Source organism: Onychomys torridus, chromosome 2 (assembly GCF_903995425.1).
Source record: "Onychomys torridus chromosome 2, mOncTor1.1, whole genome shotgun sequence".
Lineage (NCBI taxonomy): Eukaryota > Metazoa > Chordata > Mammalia > Rodentia > Cricetidae > Onychomys > Onychomys torridus.
The window spans coordinates 34710026-34730298 of record NC_050444.1 but is presented as its reverse complement, the minus strand read 5'-3'; the positions used below and the strand labels follow the sequence as shown (position 1 = coordinate 34730298).

Genomic DNA, 20273 nt, shown 5'->3' with positions numbered 1-20273 from the left:
TACACTAAGGGTGGGGTTCTGCAGCTAGTGTCTAGTGGGTAGAAATCTGGAATGTTGCAAACTACACAACATGTTGTTACATATGCAGAACTGCTCCCTCTACACAATGACATACACCAAAAATAATTAATGGGTCCCAAATTGAGGAGTTAAAGCCTCAATCTACATACTGATGCTTCCATCCTTCAGGATTAAGATATTAACATCCTCACATTTAAAACAACTAGAAACAGTGAGAAGCAAGTTACAAATTCACATCACTTAAAATAGTCTTTCTTTGATATTAAAAAGGCTTAAAGAAGTAAAAATCATCCAAACTAGTCTTACCTTTGAAGATACAACAGGAAGTTCATCCAGTATAAGAATATTGCTATTGCTCCACATTGCCACTGCATATATGCTGGGATGTTGAGAAACAAGGGTAATACAAAGACGATACTGGTTGTATAGATAACCCATTCCAGAGCATTGTTGTAATCCAGGAAGTAATTTCTTTTCTGGATAGAAAAGTGGAGAATTACCACATGGAAAAACCTGTCATCTGTATGCTTTTAAGACAAAGTGTCACATCTGTCATTCTGGAGTGACTTACAATCAGTGCTAGAGATGGCTAAGACACTGGCTGTCCTTGTGCTATGGGTACCTGATAACTAAGAAAATGCTACATGTTTTTGTGTGTCTTCTCTATAAACGGCATATTTCCTCTTAAGGAAACTTCCGTTTGTTTGTTTGGTTGGTTTTCTTGGTTTTTGTTTCTCAAGACAGGGTTTCTCTTTGTAGCCCTTGCTGTCCTGGAGCTTGCTCTGTAGACCAGGCTTGTTTCCAATTCATGGAGATCCACCTGCCTTTGCTTCCCAAGTGCTGGGATTAAAGGCATGAGCTACCACCACCTGGCTTAAGGGAATTTCTAAAGAACTGCAGATTGGTCTCATAATTCCTGAGATCTTTCTGCCTGTAAGGAACACACATTTCTGGCATTGTGAACAAGTCCAGCTATAAAGAAGTTTGAGACCTGTGCTGAAAGTTAACCAGAGAGCAAATCCAAAGCATAATGATGTGCTTAGTAGAATATTCTAGACATTAAATGTTCCATACCATAGACCATTTAAAAATAAACCGGAAAAAGGGAGATCAACTCTAATTGAGGATTTATATAATGTCATACTTTTTAAGCTATCATTTGCAATGTTCAGTTAGGAAGATGAAAGAAGGTAAGTGAGTCTAAATAATGTGCCTCAAATAATTTAAGGTAAACCAACAATGCGACTTAATTCTCAGGATTGTGACAACTTACTGAAAAAAGAATACACATACACACGTATGTATTTGTGATATATAATAGTAAGTGAATAAAAAATTGTATTAATGCCATTAGTCTTTAATACAGATATTAATGCACTTAATTATATAACAAATAAAAATTTCAAAATGTAATGCTACGAAACAGATATGATTTATGAAAAGTTCAAAATATATGCTTAGAAATAAAGGATCTCTCTCATTTGCCAATCAAAGAAAAGATTTTTGGATACTTAATAAAATTCTTATGTTTAATCTGAACCTAACTCATCTTAAAAATAAGAATAAAGTAAAAGAAAATGCCATGACAAATTTCCAAGTCAGATGTGTGGCACATACAGAAAATCCCAGACTGAGACCCTTAGCTCAAAAAAAAAGTTTCCATATTTTATAACAATTTGGTTTTTCAATAAAAAGAAAAACCATTCCTCTTATGGCAATGATTCAAAGACAGAACTGTTTAAAATGGGGTTTAGAGGAGCTCTTACATTTCCAATTTGAAATTGAATTTATAGTATTACAATTAAAAGTAACTATCAGCAAACTATCTTAAATACTACAAGAGCAAACAGTGAAGTCATTCATAATGATCACAGTGGACTGACAGACCCACCTGGAAACAGTAATGGTGGAGCAATTCTTTCTCATATGTGCCAACTAGGCAGAGTGACATGAACAAAATTTATGTGATTTCTACATTTTGAAGTTCCTATGAGTCAAGTTGTGTGAAGTGAATATGGCCAGTACCATTTCAATAATTGTTTACTAGTTAATTCATACTCTCTATATTAAAATAGGTATATCTTAAAATAGAAACTAAATTATGTACCTGTTGGAAAATTTGGACCACTTCTTTGCAATATCCAAATATACTTGATAAGAAAACAAGAACCATACATATTGTTATTGGAAATGAATTCTAAAACAAAAAAATAAGACAAAAGGATTATAAGGGGTTTAAGAGTAGACAAATTTTATTTGCATCATAATTTTCCACTAGTAGATTTTATTTTACTTCTGTATCTTTTATATGCATTGTCTACAATTGCATTAAACTGAAAATTATCATCATGCCAATACTTATCTCATTAGTAGAGGTTACATACTCATTTCTTCCCCCTATTATTGCACGTTCAAACATTGTCAAGTGAATTATAAAGGAATACAGATCTGCAGATCTACATATACTTTTAAAAAATGTGGTAAAGTACACATGTTATAAAATTTACTGCTTTATAATTTTTATTGCATGTGTTTGTTACTTGTTTCGTATGTATGGTATGTGCACACATGCATGCATGCATGCATGCAGTCATGCCATAACATGAAGGTGGAGATCAGAGGACAATTTGAAGAAATGGGTTCTTTCTTCCTATCATTTTGGTCCTAGGTATTAAACTCCAGGCATCAGGCTTGGCAACAAGTGCTCCTGCCTCCAACTCCACCCCCACCCCCCAATTTGCCACTTTAAAAACTCTATATCTTAAATACACCTTAACATTATAAAAATATAATTCCTATCAGTAAACACATTCACATCACTACATCACTATCACCACTTTTTCCAAAGTTTTCCCATTATTTCATTAAAAAAAAAACTTACATTCACACAACAGCTCTTCCGATTCCCCTTTCCCTGCATTCTCCATAATTACAAGTCCATGCTATTTCAGAAAAGTTGTAACTTCTCACATTTAGCATTTTAGCTAGATGTCAATTTCTTGGCAAGTTGTCTTCTTGACCATTTGTTAATATTTGTTCTCAACCCAACAAAGTTTTAGAAGAAATTTGTACCACATTTAAGTTCTGTTAATAATAACCAAAGTCCTGATATATAATGGTAATGAACTTGTTATCTCTAAAGAAAAACACATTTTTACAATCCTTAATTTTAAATGTTGAAGTTTTGAAATACCAGAGTGTTTACTGGATCCAAATTATTACTAGTTTCATTGATGATTCCAGTGGAGTTGAAGGCCATTCCAGGCTTTATTTTGACAACAAGAAGGGTCATTGGTATGAGACCAAGACAATAAGATCCTAGGTTCATCATGTGGGCTCTGAAGCCATAAGCACACCTACAAAACAATGAGCAAGTCACAACTGAGTCATTTCAAATAAAAATATTTATGGACATTTATGGAAGAAATAACAATGATCTATTTTGGACATCTATTTTATAAATTTCTTGCATTTTATAACCAAAAGGTTTTTTTAGTTCACCTTCCTCATTTTTCAGAGATAGAATCTTAGTTGCTGAGCAAATGACAATGCAAGTCTCACCAACTCATGGAGTTTTTGGTCCATGTGTCATAGCTACAAACTGAGCCTTTTTGTACAACACCCCTATTGTCTCACTGCTTACTAAAATTCATGACCCACAAGGCTAGTTTGTGTCTCACATTAAGAATCACATATTTCAAATCTAGTATCAAAAATAACCTTAATGATTTTTTAATGACAAAATTTGCCTTCAATGGTTGTTCTTCTCAAATTCTAAAACATAATAATATCTAAAACAAAAACATTCCATTGCAATACAATTTTTTAGAAGGCTTTGGGTAGAGTTAAAGGTAACATCGTTTTAAACAGAAGGACTAGTACCCACCATTTCATGAGTAAGTATTCCTTACACACAGGGTGGTTGAGAAGCTCTATGCGGTTATGTTGTACCATGACCTGAAAACAAGGAAAAAGTAGTAAAAACACAATGATGTTAAATAACTGAGGATGAACTAAACCTTTTGTTTTCCAATTTATGGTGTTATTATGGTATTATGAGTGCAACATTTGGTTATTTTAGAAATTTTGACAAAATTTCACAAAAAAGTAAAAATGTGCTGGGTAGTGGTGGCACAGGCCTTTTATACCTCGGGAGGCAGAGGCAGGTGGATCCTTATGAGTTCAAGGCCAGCCTGGTCTACACAGAGAGAGCTCCAGGATAGCCAAGACTACACAGAGAAACCCTGTCTCAATCCCGCACCACAAAATAAAATTCAAAAGAGAGAGAGAGAGGGAGAGGAGGAGGGAGGGAGGGAGAAAGAGAGAGAGAGAGAGATTATTTTTATACAGGTGCAACCACTTGATTTAGTGTGTCTCTTTTAATATCTGCCCCAATGATATCGTTTAAGATTGTTAATCTTAAATAGGGCTACAGCAGAAATAGAAATTACAGATAAATTGGCAAGAGTTTAACCTCATTCTGGCTTTCTAGAAGGAATTTTATCAGTAGGGCACATACAAGTAGTTAATATATACATTATAAGCTTTTGAGGATGTTATTAGTAACTATTAGTATCTATTTCAAAATTATATTTTAATTATCACAGAACTATATAATGAGAAATTAATGACATTGATGGTACAAGAGAACCCACCAGATCCTTTATCATTCACAAAAACACTGATGTTAGCATACTACATAGAGCACATTACCTTGGTGAGTAACAGAGACCCCAGTTAAGAGGATCCTGCTTACCAGATGAACATATTAACCTATAAAGGCTATTCCCCAGAGAAGATAAATTCTAGAAAAGGCCAAAGTGAAAAATACATAGGCTTGGGCAGCATTGCAGGTATGGACATTGCACTATAAAACTGTCTCCCCAGAACTCTTCCATTTCCATCAATCTTGTTGTAGCCAAGCAATTCAGAGTCCAAGTGGAAACAAGTTAGTTAACACAAACACTAGACTTACATTGAGGATTGTCAGAGGCTCATATCTCACATCCTGGGTAGGTGTCATTTTTTTGGTCAATGCTAGTGGGCACTGAAGATATTTGAAATTATATTCAATCTGTGGAAGACATACATTTAAAATATTAGTCTAAGAATTAGTTTAGTAAAGATCTTCAACTACTTATTTTTAAAATTCTTGTTGAGGTTTATTTATTTATTTTAGATGTTACGGATGTTTTGCCATCATGTATGTCTGCACACTTCATGTGTGCTTGATGTCCATAAATTCTGGAAGAAGGCATTGGATCACCTGGAACCAGAGTAGCAGACAATTGTGAGTCACAATGAGGGTCCTGAGAATTGAACCTGGGTCTTCTGGAAGAGCAGCCAATCCCTTTAAACACTGAGCCATCTGTCTAGTGCCCTGTCACTTCTTCTTGATAAATTAAATATGCAAGCATAAATTTTTGCTGAAAGTCAACTGGTGTAACTATTAGTAATTTCAAATGGAGAAAAGGAAATTAAGTTATTACATGCAAATTACAAAAATAAATATATTGCAAAGATATTTTTAATTTCTTTACAGAAATGAGGAAAGAACATAATTATATGATTTAGGCCCTTGCTTACATAAATGATTTGAGTCACCCAAAATCTGGTGGTCTAGATTCATAATCCTGAGAGAAAAGGATTGTCATGCTGTACTCTCAGAACCAGGAAGGACAGGACGTCCTAGATAGCTTCATACATGCACGAGAAGCACCTGGATAACTGGTCATGAGACATGAGAATTTTTAGACATTCACTCTTCCCATAAATATGTAAGTAAATATAAACACTGGAAATAACACTAAATAATGGCATTACAAGTAACTAAATATTTGGGGGAAACAGAATGTAAGGAGAATATTCTCTCATAAATAGTGTAAAATGAAGCCAATACTCATCATCTACTATACATTGTAGAACTAGAGTATCAGCACTTTCATATTTTCAAGGAATTTTTATGAAATACACTTCAGATTATCTTAATAAAATAAACTTACATGGTAGTCATGACAGGACTTGTCCTCTGTGGAAGGTATCATGCAGAAGTCTAAAAGAACCTTTGAGAAAAAAAACCCAGTTGAGATTGGGGGAGAAGACTACACGATAAAGAACTTTATTTTGTGTCTAAAATAATATACAAGCTTTTCCCATGCTTTCCTTTGCTTCACAATCCTTCTCTAGGAAGAACAAGGAATTGGGAGTTTTCTTCTAATGACACTGCTACCCTAGGAAAAGCCATGTTACATTAATACCATGAATTTGCTTCCTGTCGCTAATATGGACCTTTAGGTTATATGTTCATCTGGGGTGCAGGAGCCTCATAACAACGTTCTGCGGTGCTCATCAAGCCATACACTGTTATCTCTATGTTTGAGTAGACACATATATTAAATAGTATCTTCCTAGTACAAAGAAAGCAAGTCCATAAGAATGACCATATATGACCACTACCACTTAACATTAGAGCTGAATGTGCAAAAAAGAAGAAATGGAGTTTGCCACATGGAAGAGGCTTCTGCACATAGAAGTAGCTGTTGTTCCGTATAGTGATTCCTGCTGTCTGAGAAGGCCATCCTAGGTCTTTTGATTTCTTTAGGAAGTCAGATGCCTGTATCCTCAAGGGAAACATCTTAGGGACAAATGTTAGAAACAAATGCAAATGTGAAGAGCTTTCAAATACCACTGTGTCTCTGCCCTAAACTTGAATTATTTGAAGACGAAAACTCTATTTACCAAATTTTATTATATTATAGGCAATAATTGTTAGGATTCTTTTTACTAAGCAGGTCCTCATTAAATATTTGTTGGCTATTTTCCCTCATAGACTTTGAAAATTAAAAACTGTGAAGAGAGAAACTACTGTTATGAGGTCATGATTATATGTGTAAGTCCTCCTACCACACTCCATGCCAAGCACATACCCATGAAGACTTTTGATTTAGGGAGCTTACTTTCATACACTCAGGAAGGTATTCTACCATTTCCATGATTGGACATCTGTTGCTTGGAGAATAATGACTGAAAACTTGAAGACACTCATCCCATCTGTAAGGAATTCATAAGAGAAGCACAATAATTAATATTTTCATTGTAGTTGACACTGAAGATTCCATACTTACAGTAGAACTCTAATTTTAACTATATTCTTAAAGCATCATGTTCACACACTGACAGCAGTGGATCCAAGTGAACCAAGATCAGTTCATCAATATTACACTAATCCATTAATGGGGATGAGGAATGCAGGTGAGGTCCAGAATGGCTGTTATCATGACTGTTCTGTCCCTTTCTTTAACTGTCTTTCAAAGAAGGAAAGACAGGGCCATTGTCTTCTTTCTCACCTGAAATTCTGACATGCTAAGTCCTTTGGAGGTGATTGTATTAGGCAGTTAAAGTCATGCTCACATACTTGAATTGGCAACTTGGTATGACATCCATATTTAACTCACATATATATATATATGTGGTGCATTGAGATGAATTAAAAAATAACGTGTTGAATATAGTAGTGAGGGTATATCCTGCCAAAACATTACAGAGTGAATCTGTTTGTTTACCACCACCTAGAGAGATGGGACTGGAAGGTACTTAGTATTCCGAAGAGAAATTCAATCTATGACAAGAGGTAAAGATGAGCTCATTTGTCTCTAAGACAATAATTGTAAGATGAGTCTTATGCTGCTACTACCAACACAGATGGAATTTTTATGAGTAAAATTCATGTGGAATATCTGCATTATTAGCAGAAAACATGGCTAAACACTTTGATTCACCAGTGTTTCAAAGGGAACAAATTTCTCAAGACTCTACAGGCTCCAAATGAAGGCTAGATCAGCCTTGAATGTGAATATTGGTGACTTTGTGTTCCCAAATGGGTGACAGGTGTTATCTGAATATTTATCTGTGCTGCTATAGAGAAATTTTGTTCAGAGAGTGGAAAAACCACCATCTAATTTCATCATTCAAACTCTTTATAGGGGCTAGAGCTCAATGGTTAAGAGTACTGGCTGCTCTTCCAGAGGACTTGGGTTCAATTTCCAGCACCCACATGATGGCTCAAAACCATCCACAACCAACTCCAGTATCAGGGACTAACATGCTCTTCTGTCCCTTGCAGGCACCTGCTACACATGTGGTACATATAAACACATGCAAAAAAAAAAAATTAAATAAATAAACATTTGAAAAACAAGAGTAAACTCTTTAGAGGATGATTTACAAAGGTACATCCATAAAAGGTCACATATTATAAAGGGACATTTCATCAAATGCTATTAGTAACCTTAATTATATTTTCTACATTGTTATTATTTCCATGTGTTTATTTGTTTATTCATTGATTGACTGACTGATTGATTGATAGACTGTGTTTGTCTGGAGGAACATGCACCACAGTGTGCTTTTTGTTAGAGGACAGACAACTTGTAGAAATCAGTTCTTTCCTTCTACCATATGAGTTCTAAGGATCAAACTCAGGTAGTCAGGCTTGGTGGCAGGCATGGTTATTGATGGGCCAACTCCCTAGTCCTAGACCTATCTTATCAGCACCCGGTTTGGGAGTTTGTGCTGACAAGAGCTATCACACAAGCCCAGGAATGCAGGCCAGAGTTTGCTTGACAGTAACCTTGTTGACAAATGTTCCCTGTACCTGGACCCCAGGTATCTCATAAAGGGCTAAGCAGGACTAGTACTGGGCTGTCATGTTTGGTCTGTAGAAACGAAGACTGAGGACGAAGTAATGCTCCAGCTTTCAGCAATAGCTGAACAACGGGCATTTGCATGTTGATTCAAAGCTGAAGCTTGTTCTTTTCCTCACTTGTTCTCAGGCTAGGAGGGGGTGCACCCTGCTACCTGAGGATGCAGGTTACAAGGAAGACATACCTTTTACTCCTGATGGTTGTGAGAACTACTTCCTTCCGCTTATTGTGCAGTGCGATATGAAGAAAGGAGGCTTGCTGCTTGTTCAGGACAATGTCAGCGTTGTAGCTCAGAAGCATAGCAACAGCCTTAGCATGGCCTTCCCGGGCTGCAAAGTGGAGTGCTGTGTTCTTCATACAAAAACAGAGCATGGAAAGTGGGTTGAGAGTGGTGAGAGTCCTTTGGCTGCTTTGAGGCCTTGTTGCATTGCTCAGTTTCTTAAAGGGATGATCAACAAAGCTAACTATTTAATAGCAAGTATAGAAATTTAAACCTTATGTTCACAACAAAACTTTAAACAATGAGTTTATCATCCAAAGTGTGTGTGTGTGTGTGTGTGTGTGTGTGTGTGTGTTGCTTTCTGGTGCTCTGTGTTGCTTCTGTGGTGATATTACTCCATGAGGACAAATGAGAAGCTTTTAGGGTAAGGCTCCAATAGTGAGCACAGAAGTGCATACCCCTGAGGACTCAGCACCTATTAGAACTGTGAATTCCAAACTTGGGGTTCTATAAGCTCATTAAGAAGTTAGAGCCTATTATAAGTTTGCCAATTGTCATTTTCTCATATAAAATATTTTTATAAATAGAAACAGAAATCATGATGGCCTATCTCAATCACTTATTGAAGAAATGCACATTTTGGTACTCTGTAAACAAATGAGGAGAAATGCAGATTTGTTATCTTGACACAACCTAGAAGAGCATTTTAATTGAGAAACTGTCTAGAACTGGTTGGCCTGTGGGCATGTCTGTAGGAGTGTGTCTTGATTATTGATTGTTGTAGAAGGTCCCAGCCCATTGTGGGGAGCATTCCTTTTGCAGGGGTTCCTGAGCTAGAAAAGACAGGAGAAAGCCATATGCAGGCAAGAAAGCCAAGATCCATTAATTTCTCTCTGTTCTTGGCTATGCATGTGATACAGCTAGCTGCTTTGAATTTCTGCCTTGACTTCCCCTCAGATTTGCTGTAACATGGATAAGCATTCTTTTGTGGGTTGTCAGGGTGCTTTATCACAACAACAGAATTGAAACGAGAACAGAAATTGGCACCAGAGAAGTAGAGTTGTTGCTATGATGGACCCCATCTCATGAATTTTTATGGCTTTGAATTATTTTGTTGGAGGATTTTGGAAATTTAGAGTGGAAAAACCATTGAGTGCTCAGAGCTTAGTGGGAGTTGTTATAATTAACCCCATCTCATGACCTTTTGTGGCTTTGAATTTTTTTGTTGGAGGAATATGGAACTTTTAGTTTGGAAAAGCCATTGAGTGCTCAGAGCTTAATGGAAAATTCTTGTGTGGGAGCTTGGAAGATAAGAATGCTTATGTGGGCTCCATATAGTGGAGGCCCAGATCATGATGGGGGTGCATTTATTGATAACAGAGATAGGGCCATTTTTATGATAATTTGGCTAAAAATCTGTGTTTATGCTGATCAGGCTGGGGCTGAAGAATCAGCTGTGATTAATAAGAGGTCACAGATACCCATGAAGCTATCTGTGCTCCCGTGGAACAATAGGAAAACATTTCCTCAGTGTTTATACATAGAAAATAATATAATTGTGATTCAGTGAGGGTGGGAGCAGGCAGAACTTGGCAATGAAAACATTGTCCATTGGGGTACAGGTTTTGAAGACAGGAAAAATGCAAGATAGAGGGGATCATGGATAGTGGTTGAGACTTGATCCCTTATAATAGTGTGGAAATCCTCCTAGAGAGACTTTGAAAAGCCACTGGTACAGGTGAACACTCTTGCAATGGAGACAGGCTAATACTGTGGGATATCTGACACCAAGGACAGCTGCAAGTATGAAACAAGGCTGGCCCAGGCCTAAGACAGAAACTGTATGATGTGGGTGGCAGAGCGGGAGAGGTGAGGATGCCCTTCAGAGGTCAGAAGGTTACAAGCCTCAGATATTGGATAGTGATATACAAGATTTGATTTACACTGGTGGGATTTGGGTTCACTTATATGCCATGGTTCACTTCTTCCTTGTCATAGTTATGGTTACTACTGTTGTGATGAATTGCCATGACCAGAACAACTTGGAAAAGAAAAGGTTTATTTGACTTATGGTTCCATATCATTGTTCATCACCGAAGGACATCAGGACAGGAACTCAAACTGAGTAGGAGCCATAAAGCAAGAACTGATGCAAAGGCCCAAAGAGGAGTGGTGCTTACTGACTTGCCAATCATGGCTTGCTCAGCCTGCTTTCTTATAGAACCCAGGATCACCAACCCAGGGGTGGCCACACCCATAATGGACTGGGCCCTCCCTATCAACCACTAAGTAAGAAAATGCCCTGAAACTTAACCTTATGCAGACATCTTCTCAGTTGAGGTTCCCTCCCTTCAGATGGCTCTAGCTTGTGTCAAGCTGACATAAAACTAGCCAGCACATTTCCCTTTGGAATTAGAATGTTTAAGTGTGTCATTTATTTTTTAATGGAGTCCACTTTGGACTTTTAAAGAGGCTTTGGATTTTTAAAGAGTTGGCTTTTTAAGGACTGGGAACTTTCAAATTGGATTGTATTTTGTATATAATGCTAATGTGAGAACTTGGAAATAAAGAAAGGAAGGCTACAGTTTACAAGTGATGTGGGTGTTAGTATGTCAAGTTGACAAGAGGAGGATTCTGATGGTTTGGATTGTCAACTTGCTACAGGCTACAGTCAGCCTAGGAGCAGAGCCTCAATTAAGGAGTCCTCTAGATCTGATAGGCCGGTGGACATTGTCTTGAGGACGTTGTCTTAACTGACTATGCCAACTTAGGCTGGCAGAAAGTTGATGAACAGAAAGCAAGCAGCAAGAGCACATTCATTTTTCCTGTCTCTAGTCTGTGGATGTGATGTGTAGGTGCTATGCGTTCCTGCCTCATGCCCTCCCCACCCCCAGGGGTAGACTGTAACCTAGAACTGTAGGTCCAACAAACCCCTTCTTCCACTAAGTTCCTCATCAGGATGTTTTGTCACAGCAACAGAAAAATAAAAATAAAACTAGACTAATCCCCAATAATAGACAAAAAGGTCGGTCCTTTCAAATTGCTGTACTTTGTGTCAGATGCCTGTCTTTAGGGACAAACACTTAATTCTGCTCTCTTTATTTTTCTGGGTTCACAGGAAGAGATAAAATTTTAAGGTGAACTCACAGGCTTCTATAGGTATGAAGGATGGCTTCAACTCACACACATCCTTCACTATTCTTTACTTTCTAGTATCCTTTTACTTATTCCTCACTCTGAGAGATTACTTTTTCAAAGTTCAATAAAAGACTGAGAGTAGAGCAAGGGATGGAAAGAGGGTTGTGAAGAAGGCTTTTTCACAAGCTGGATGTTTGCTCTATGTCAAGATTTTGATTTGGGCAGAGGGATCTATACCTACCCCTTCTTCATCTAGTCGATCGGTACACTTCAAGTTAGTATCAAGAATGACCTTCATGGTCTGAGTGTACCCACCCATGGATGCATGATGCAAAGCCGTCCAGCCATTGTGGTCACTGTTAAAGAAGTAAGAAAAGAGATGCCAACACTTACAGATCAAACATGGAAAGTGATGTCACTAAGCTCTTTTTAGTCTGGGCGGAGGGCAAAGCATGAGATGTAACAACTCAATATTTAGTGAATATTTCTATAAGGTAGTTTCAAGCATAGTAGCATAGCTCACTTACTTACAATTATGATTCACACATATATATTTATTAGTGAAGTATAAAAGATATAAGAATGTTACCAAATTCTTGAGGGTCGGGGAAAGTAGAGTTAATACAAAGCCTAAGTGGGTTTGTAAATGCTATTTTCAATATGTTCAATCTAGTCCCCCTGAATGTTGTATCAGAAACACCCCCCTAATAGTTGTATTGTCCTCACAGTCACAAGTGATTGCACAGTTGTAAGACAGCTAATGCTGTCCCTAAGCATTTAGGTCTACAGTCTCTTATGTTATCAAAGGTATTTATCCTTTTTCACAGGAATTAAAGATGCAAATGTAGTGAGAGCCTGTCAAGTTGGTGATACTTTACAAACTATGACATAGGAAGGAAATTACACAAGTTAATTTTGGTACCAGTAAGTAATTGTTCAGGTTATGAGAGACACACTGCTATTTCAATAATGCTATAATTAAGCATCAGCTGTGGAGCTGGACCTACATTCGTCCCTTTTCAGGTCTGACATTCTGTGTCCCTGAGAAGCAGGAAGAGATGGGGCAAGGCACTGAGTTCATAGCTGTCACGCATGTGCTGCTATCAATATTCTGATGATGAAGTTGGCTGATGAACATGAGCCTGAAGACCTGTTTGGGTAAAGCTTGAAGATAGCCCAATGTACCTGTACAAGTGTCTCTAGATTTTCTTCCCTTTTTGTAAAGATGGAATTCGATTACTATACATAGTTCATTATGTTTCATATTTTATCTTGGTTTTGTAAATCACGTGAACTTTCCTTAAGTATAAGAGAGTTTGGTTCAGTTTGAATGTTTGCCATGGCCACTTTTTTGTACCTCTCACTTATTAGAAAGAAGGGAAACCCTTTGTGTTTGATGTGTGCATATGTACACATACATGTACTCATGTACATGAACATAGCTCTGTATTTGAACAAGAGGAAGAAAGAACAATGACACTGAACACAAATATTTTAAAGGTTCCTGGAAATACCCTTCCAAAGCCATTTATGCTATGGCAACAAGGTCATAACTCTATACACTGAATTTGACATTTGAGAATTATATTGAATTCCAATTTAGTGTTTGGGAAAGTATGTATGCTTTGAAAGATTAAACAAGATAATTAGATATTTTATTTATTGATAGCTAAAGTTTTATACCATAATTTAAAACATTACAGAAAACAGCCTAATATGCAATTCCACACACTCATGCCTCACCTGAGAAATAATGCCCCTTTCTTCAGAAGAAGTTGAACAACTTTATCATGTCCATTCTTTGCTGCCAGGTGAAGAGGGGTCATTCCATGGAGATCCCCTTCATTCAAAAGCCTTGTGTCACTTATGTCTTGTAGAAGTCTCTGACATGTGTTGATGCGCCCATAGCTTTAAAAGGTCAGGTTCATATGCATAAGACAAAATATAAGACAGAAACAGACATGCTCATGTGTTAGGAGTCTGATCCTTACCTGGCTGCAAAATGCAGGGGTGATTTCTTATCTTTGCTTTTGGAATAAATGGACACATTGAACCCAAGGAGGTTATTTACAGAGACTGGGACCCCCTGCCTACACGCATAGTGGAGAGGCGTACATCCATCATTGTCTTCATCCATCACTAGCTCCTTGATATGTTGCATCTGTGAGAAAAGGGGTATCTTGATATGAGTGCTGTCATGTTCATAGGGTAGGTTTCAAACTACTCTGTAGCATAGCATTTTCCAATCTAGCCCTTGAAGACAAATCTGCAAACAACCTAAAGGAAGCTAGAGGAAAATATATATGGATGAGGTCTCATGTTTTGTCCCTCTATAATTTCAAGTCAAGGCTTTGAGAGACCCTGCAAGTAGGGGGAAATACTTAATGCTGTATTCTCTGAACTATTTGACCATGATCGCCCTCTGCTCCTCCCTTCGTTGTTTCCACAAACAACACTTAAGAGCCTAAGATGTTATGTTAAGCAAAACAAAACAGATGGAGGTCTTGAAATTGGATTTATTTAATTTAAAAAATAGATGAAACAAGACTATAAAAGGTAAAAGAGTAGGGCAATCTATATAATAAACATTTACTTTTGTTAAAAAAGTTTAAGCCCATCCATGTTTTGACTCCTTATTAAACACAATAACAACATGAAAATCTACTTATTCTAAGAAATATGATATACCACATGCACTTAATAGTTAAGCAGTAAATATTAGCTGGCTCATTAAACATGATCCTGTCATCAGTGAGTCAAAAGTGTTGAGTAGTTTTCTTAATTGATGGTGGAACGTTACTGATTCATCTTTGTACTTGGCTTCTCCATTCAATTCACAGAAGTGAAGCAGTAGAGGAAAATGAATGATTATCAGCAGGCCCTCATTATAGATGAGAGTACAAAACCCCCTGTAACTTTCCAAACTCAGTCTGGATTATCATTATCGTCCACTAATTATTACCATCCCCATTTCTATGATGAAAATAAAGTTTCCTTTTTTGAAATCCTAGAATGAACTTTTATAACATAAATGGCAACAAAATCAGTTTACTCTTTATTGAACACAACTCAGTTTATAAAAATTCATGGATATACAATACCTGCATAAACTCTGGCCGCAAATTCTTTAGTCCGTAAGGCTGTTGTACAGTCAAATGTAAAAAGTTACGCCCCAGATGATCTTTTATGTCTACTTTGGCACCTGGAAAAAAGCACAGAAAAAAAATGTAAAATCTACTCACATGTTTGTAATGGCCTTTGGTGGGTTCTCAGCTTTCCAAGTCTTTGACTTACAGGCAACTATACTTAGGTGGGAGAATTGAACATATTTCAAAAATGAGTTTACTTTACAATATGTGTGTGTTTGTGTGTATGAGTAAAGGGGTGAAAAAATCTGGTACTTTACATTTCTATGGGAATCCTTAAGTTTTAAGTATAAAATTTGAATATGGAGTGATGAGGAAAGGAGAAGCTTCTGTTCCCACAGTACCAGGCTCGTCTGCAAAGGGGACAGTGACAGCAGCTATGCAGACGTCTGCTGGGACAGAAAGCTCACACGATCAGCAAACTCCTGGTATTTAACTGTCTGATACATGTTATGTGTTATTTCTACACATTGCCCTCTCAATACTTTTTTACTGGACTTGGAATGTATTCCATTATCCTTTGTGTGTGCACAGAATGTGTCCCTGTGCCTGGCATGAGACAAATGGTTAACAAATATGTTTCTTAGCAGATTGGCTTGCTTCTGGTTGGTACCTTTGGAGAGGAGCAAATTCACAATATTCCAAGATGCAGAAGCAGTTGCTAAAATAAGTGGAGAGCGTCCTTCAGAATCAGTGCTGTTGATGTCTGCTCCCTAAAACAAAGCAAGTCATTCAATAAGATTATGAGTAGATGAAGCAGCAGCTCACTTTGAAATGTCTAACTAGTAGAGCGTTTGTATTACTCCAGCTCTCAATCTTAAGACTAATCCTAGAATTACATGACATTTCTCTAGAATTCAAATAACACTAGAAATCAAGACCATTTCTCATAATTTCAACAATGAAGTTATTTTCCCATGTTAAGCTCTTGATTAACATCTGTCAATAGATCAATTACTACTCAAATTTTTTAAAAAAAAAAAAAACTTAATATGTGTGGCTGCAGGCCACAAGAGGGCACCTGATCTCATTACAGGTGGTTGTGAGCCACCATGTGGTTGCTGGGACTTGAACTCAGGACCTCAGGAAATGCTCTTAACCTCTAAGCCATTTCTTCAGGCCCCAAGAAATTATTTTTAAATGTCTTTTATTTTGAATTTTCCCATATTTATTGACTGTGTAATTTTTAAATCATCAATAAGAAATCATTCACTTTAAATTTACTTTATTTGAAATAAACTGAGACAACTGAATTGGGATTATGAAGGTAAGAGTTTAACCAAACATGCATGTGAAAATTCTTTTCGTTATTTTTCTGTGTTGCGGAACTATATTCCACGTGATAAGAAACAAAGTGCCTTTGAAATTTCCATGGAGCAAATCCTCTACTTTGGACAGAGTAGCAAAATCAGCATAAGCCTTGAGTCGGGCATTTTCCTTTGCTCTTGCAGAGCTTGGCTGACAGTAGCGGCAACAACCTCATGGAAAGGTAAAGGCAGTGGGTGAGGGTCAGCCATAATTCTCCTGATAGGACATTTGTAAGAAAGCACACAGCACAAAAACATAGTATCTAGTGAGCTCTTCCAAAGTTTTCTGTGTAAATACCACAACTTCAGTAAACTACTAACAACACAGGGAGTGCTAAATATGATGAGTGAAGCTGTGCTGATTGTCCCTCTTGGGATAATAAACCCACCACACAAACATCCAAGTGCATACTCGTGAAAATGCCAGCCAAAAGCTGGCCAAGCCAGCTTCTCCAAGTGAAGAAGATCCTTTGCTTTCCCTGGCAGGCACAATCTCTTCAACATAGTTTTTCACTTCATTGTTTTTCATGGTTTGGAAGATGATGCTGAGGAGGTGGGACTAAATGCTTATATTAGAAGATAAATGTGACATAGGCAGCCTGCCCTATATTTGCCCCAAGATAGCACTGTTACAAAAACTCTGCTGACTTGTCTACACCCAACAGTCCAAGAAGACCCATTCATAGGCCCTCAAAGGAGCTTACTTTGCAACAGACCCATGAACTCAAAGCACAAACAATTGATAAGGACATCAAAATATACACCCCAATTCTTTTAGCCTCATGAGCTGACTACTGCATCCACAGGAAATACACTCTTGGGAATGTGTCAATCAGCCTTCTGGAAACTTTGGCAGCCAAATAACCACCCATAATTTCTTTGTATTTCCTTCTTAGCAAGGTTTTAACATCTGCCCCACATTCTTTATATATATATAAATGGCAATGAATAAGTAAAATTCTTATAGCCATGATTTTAAATAGTGTTTCACAAACTGTATCATATTAGTTTATGTTTGATACTAAGATTAAAATAATTTTATTTTAATTTATTATTTAATTTAATTAAATAATTTCCACAGATATTCCTATTAAATTTGAAATACACAGATATGCTAACCAAGAACTGTGGTTTCTTTTAGAAAACCTATGCTATATTTAAATGATATGTTCAAATGTAAGTAGTACTTTAAGAACACTAGGCCTGTCAATTGAATAATTACCGCTGAAATTAAGTAGTCTGCCAGGTCATGGTGGTCAAACAATGAGGCTCTGGAAAAAAAAAAAAAAAGAATTAAGATTCTATTGAAATAAATGGGAAAACTAAAGCTGCTGTAATCAGAAGTAAATTTAACTGGACAATGAATAATTCAATGTTGTAGTAAAGAATTCAGATTCTGGGTAGCATATTTTCAAAGTAATAAAAATCGGGAAAAATAAAATACAACACAAAAATGACTCTCTCATTGTTTAATGAGCTGTCCTATCCTTCCTATAAAATCTTCATTCTAAAGTGAGTAGCAACTTCTGCCTTTAAATGGAGAAGAAAGAACTTGGGGACATCAATGTGATTGTAAGGATTATGCAAGATGAGCCTAAAATGTTTCTGTAGTATTCAGAAGGTCTACTGGGAGGCTGGGTGGACAGGACTCCTCTTCAGCAAAGCCATTGAGGAAGCATCATCTTTCCTGAGCTCTTAGGGAGCCTGAACTTTCTATGGAGACAACTGAAATTACTTTAGGGCTCTCTCACAAGTTACAAGACAATGCTAATTAATAACAACTGAAAGGCACGAGTATTCATTAAAAAGTCACTGTTCAGATAGGAATGCTAATGACTTAAAACTTGATGTTTTCTATTGGATCTCACTCTATTCCCATTCAAGGCCCTCAGCTACTCTTAACTTTTTTGTACATATGTAAATTTCAGAACACCTTTGAGTGTTACCAAAAGTTCACAAGATATAGCATGGGACCCTATTTTCCTAACATAATTGTTTCTTAGGCATATTCATATTCTAAAACTATGTTATGAAAAGTCACTGGATATCCAAATTGACTGAACATTATAATCAAAGAATTCTACACAAAGTCCCAACTCACTCCAGTGGTTCTAACAGAATCTGGGATGTTAGAATCAGCCCTGGGAGTTCCCAAGTTCTTGCATATTTCATACGTACAACACTTTTTGTTTCATTTATTTATTTTTATTACATATATTTGTGTGTGTGTGTGTGTGTGTGTGTGTGTGTTGCAGTGCACATGTAGAGGTCAGAAGACAATTTGTAGGAGTCATTTCTCTTCTCCTATGACATGCACTCTACGGTTGAACTCAGCTTATCAGTCTTGGTGGCAAGTATCCTAATATTTTGCTGACCCTAAGTTTTTGCTTTTAGGGTTTCTAGTTGGATTCTTTTGGGTCTGCATTCCTGAATTCATGCTGATTCATTTTTTCATAATCTTTTTGTCATCATATGCTTAGGTTTATGTAATTTATCATTCATGTTTTCATATCTTTAAAGAACTGAAATATTTTGACTGTCATTCTTTAATCTTGCTCTGTATTTGCATATATCATTGAAATTAAACAAATCTTTCGTTAGTTTGGGGGTTTGTTGTTTTGTTTTGCTTTTTAAAATATTCTCTCCTTATATTAGGAAATTTTAGTTTGCAGATTCACCTTATGTGAGACCCTGCCTATAAATGCATATTTGATCAGGGCTAGTGGCTTTGCTCATCTGGATATCCATTCACCCTTTGCCAGTTCAGAAGTACATTTTATACTGCCCACTTCAAATTCCTTTCCTGGAGAGATAATGCAGCTTTCCTGCTCTAGTTAGTGGCCGAGAATTTACCAGCTCTCTTCTGCCATCCCAGACTTCTACCTAATCATAGTTGTGGAGGAGAAGAGAGATAGAGACAAGTACAGAGAAATGATGCTATCACTTACATAGGGAGTATTAAATCCTTGTCTTCCCGATGGACTTGAGTCCCAATCTATACTTCCTGCTTCTCTGCCCAACATTCAGGAAGCCTCCACCACCAAAATAGTTGTCTGTATTTAAAATCGTGGTCAGAGAATTTACTATAGCTGTTTTAAAACATTGATGTCTACTTATAGGTGAAGGCATTAGAGATCAGAAGGGGAACTATGGAGAAGCCACATGGATCTGCTCCATACTGGTCACTAAATGCCGGTAGAACACACCTGAGAAGGCGAGTTTAGAACTGGCTTAGAGAGTCTCCCATGATGACTTCCTTAGCCCTTCCTAGAGGATCAATGGTTGATCCGGAATATGGCACTGGCACTTCTGTAAAGTTTCATTTACTTTGGTTCCTGAGGTACGTTGGAGATTCTGGATGAAACACAACATCATCGTGATTAATTCCCTTCTGACCTTTGTCCCTTCATGTTGGACTCCAAGCCTGACTTATTTGAAAGGCATTTAGCTACTGCAACTTGCTTTGATTTTAATCACATCACGTGTCTTTTGCGAAACTTTCCCACTTTTGTTTCTATGTATCTTTACTAATGAAGTGAATTGATTGTGTTGTTGGATCTTGTTTTATGATTCATCCTGTTGATGTCGTTTGACTGGTGAATTCAACCTCTCACTCAAGATTTTTTACAGTTAGACATGATTTTCCACCTGACATTTTGGTAATTGTCCATTGATTTGTTTGTTTTTAGAAACTTGCCATCAATCATTTTTGCCACTATTAATTTATTCATTATTGGAG

The 20273-nt window shown here is 37.0% G+C and overlaps 1 protein-coding gene across 1 annotated transcript in view; it reads right to left on the bottom strand.

Moving 5' to 3' along the window:
• Trpa1 (transient receptor potential cation channel subfamily A member 1) overlaps positions 1 to 20273 on the bottom strand; it is a 44640-nt gene that overhangs the window by 9326 nt on the left and 15041 nt on the right. Inside the window, exons 8-21 of the mRNA XM_036180015.1 lie at positions 17757 to 17805; positions 15841 to 15940; positions 15183 to 15283; positions 14073 to 14242; positions 13825 to 13989; positions 12323 to 12437; positions 8908 to 9074; positions 6978 to 7071; positions 6024 to 6083; positions 4997 to 5095; positions 3908 to 3978; positions 3215 to 3377; positions 2129 to 2218; positions 328 to 497 (exon numbers count right to left, since the gene is read on the bottom strand). Of these exons, the coding sequence (XP_036035908.1) occupies positions 328 to 497; positions 2129 to 2218; positions 3215 to 3377; positions 3908 to 3978; positions 4997 to 5095; positions 6024 to 6083; positions 6978 to 7071; positions 8908 to 9074; positions 12323 to 12437; positions 13825 to 13989; positions 14073 to 14242; positions 15183 to 15283; positions 15841 to 15940; positions 17757 to 17805 (1614 nt within the window). The remainder of the gene's footprint in view (positions 1 to 327; positions 498 to 2128; positions 2219 to 3214; positions 3378 to 3907; positions 3979 to 4996; positions 5096 to 6023; positions 6084 to 6977; positions 7072 to 8907; positions 9075 to 12322; positions 12438 to 13824; positions 13990 to 14072; positions 14243 to 15182; positions 15284 to 15840; positions 15941 to 17756; positions 17806 to 20273) is intronic.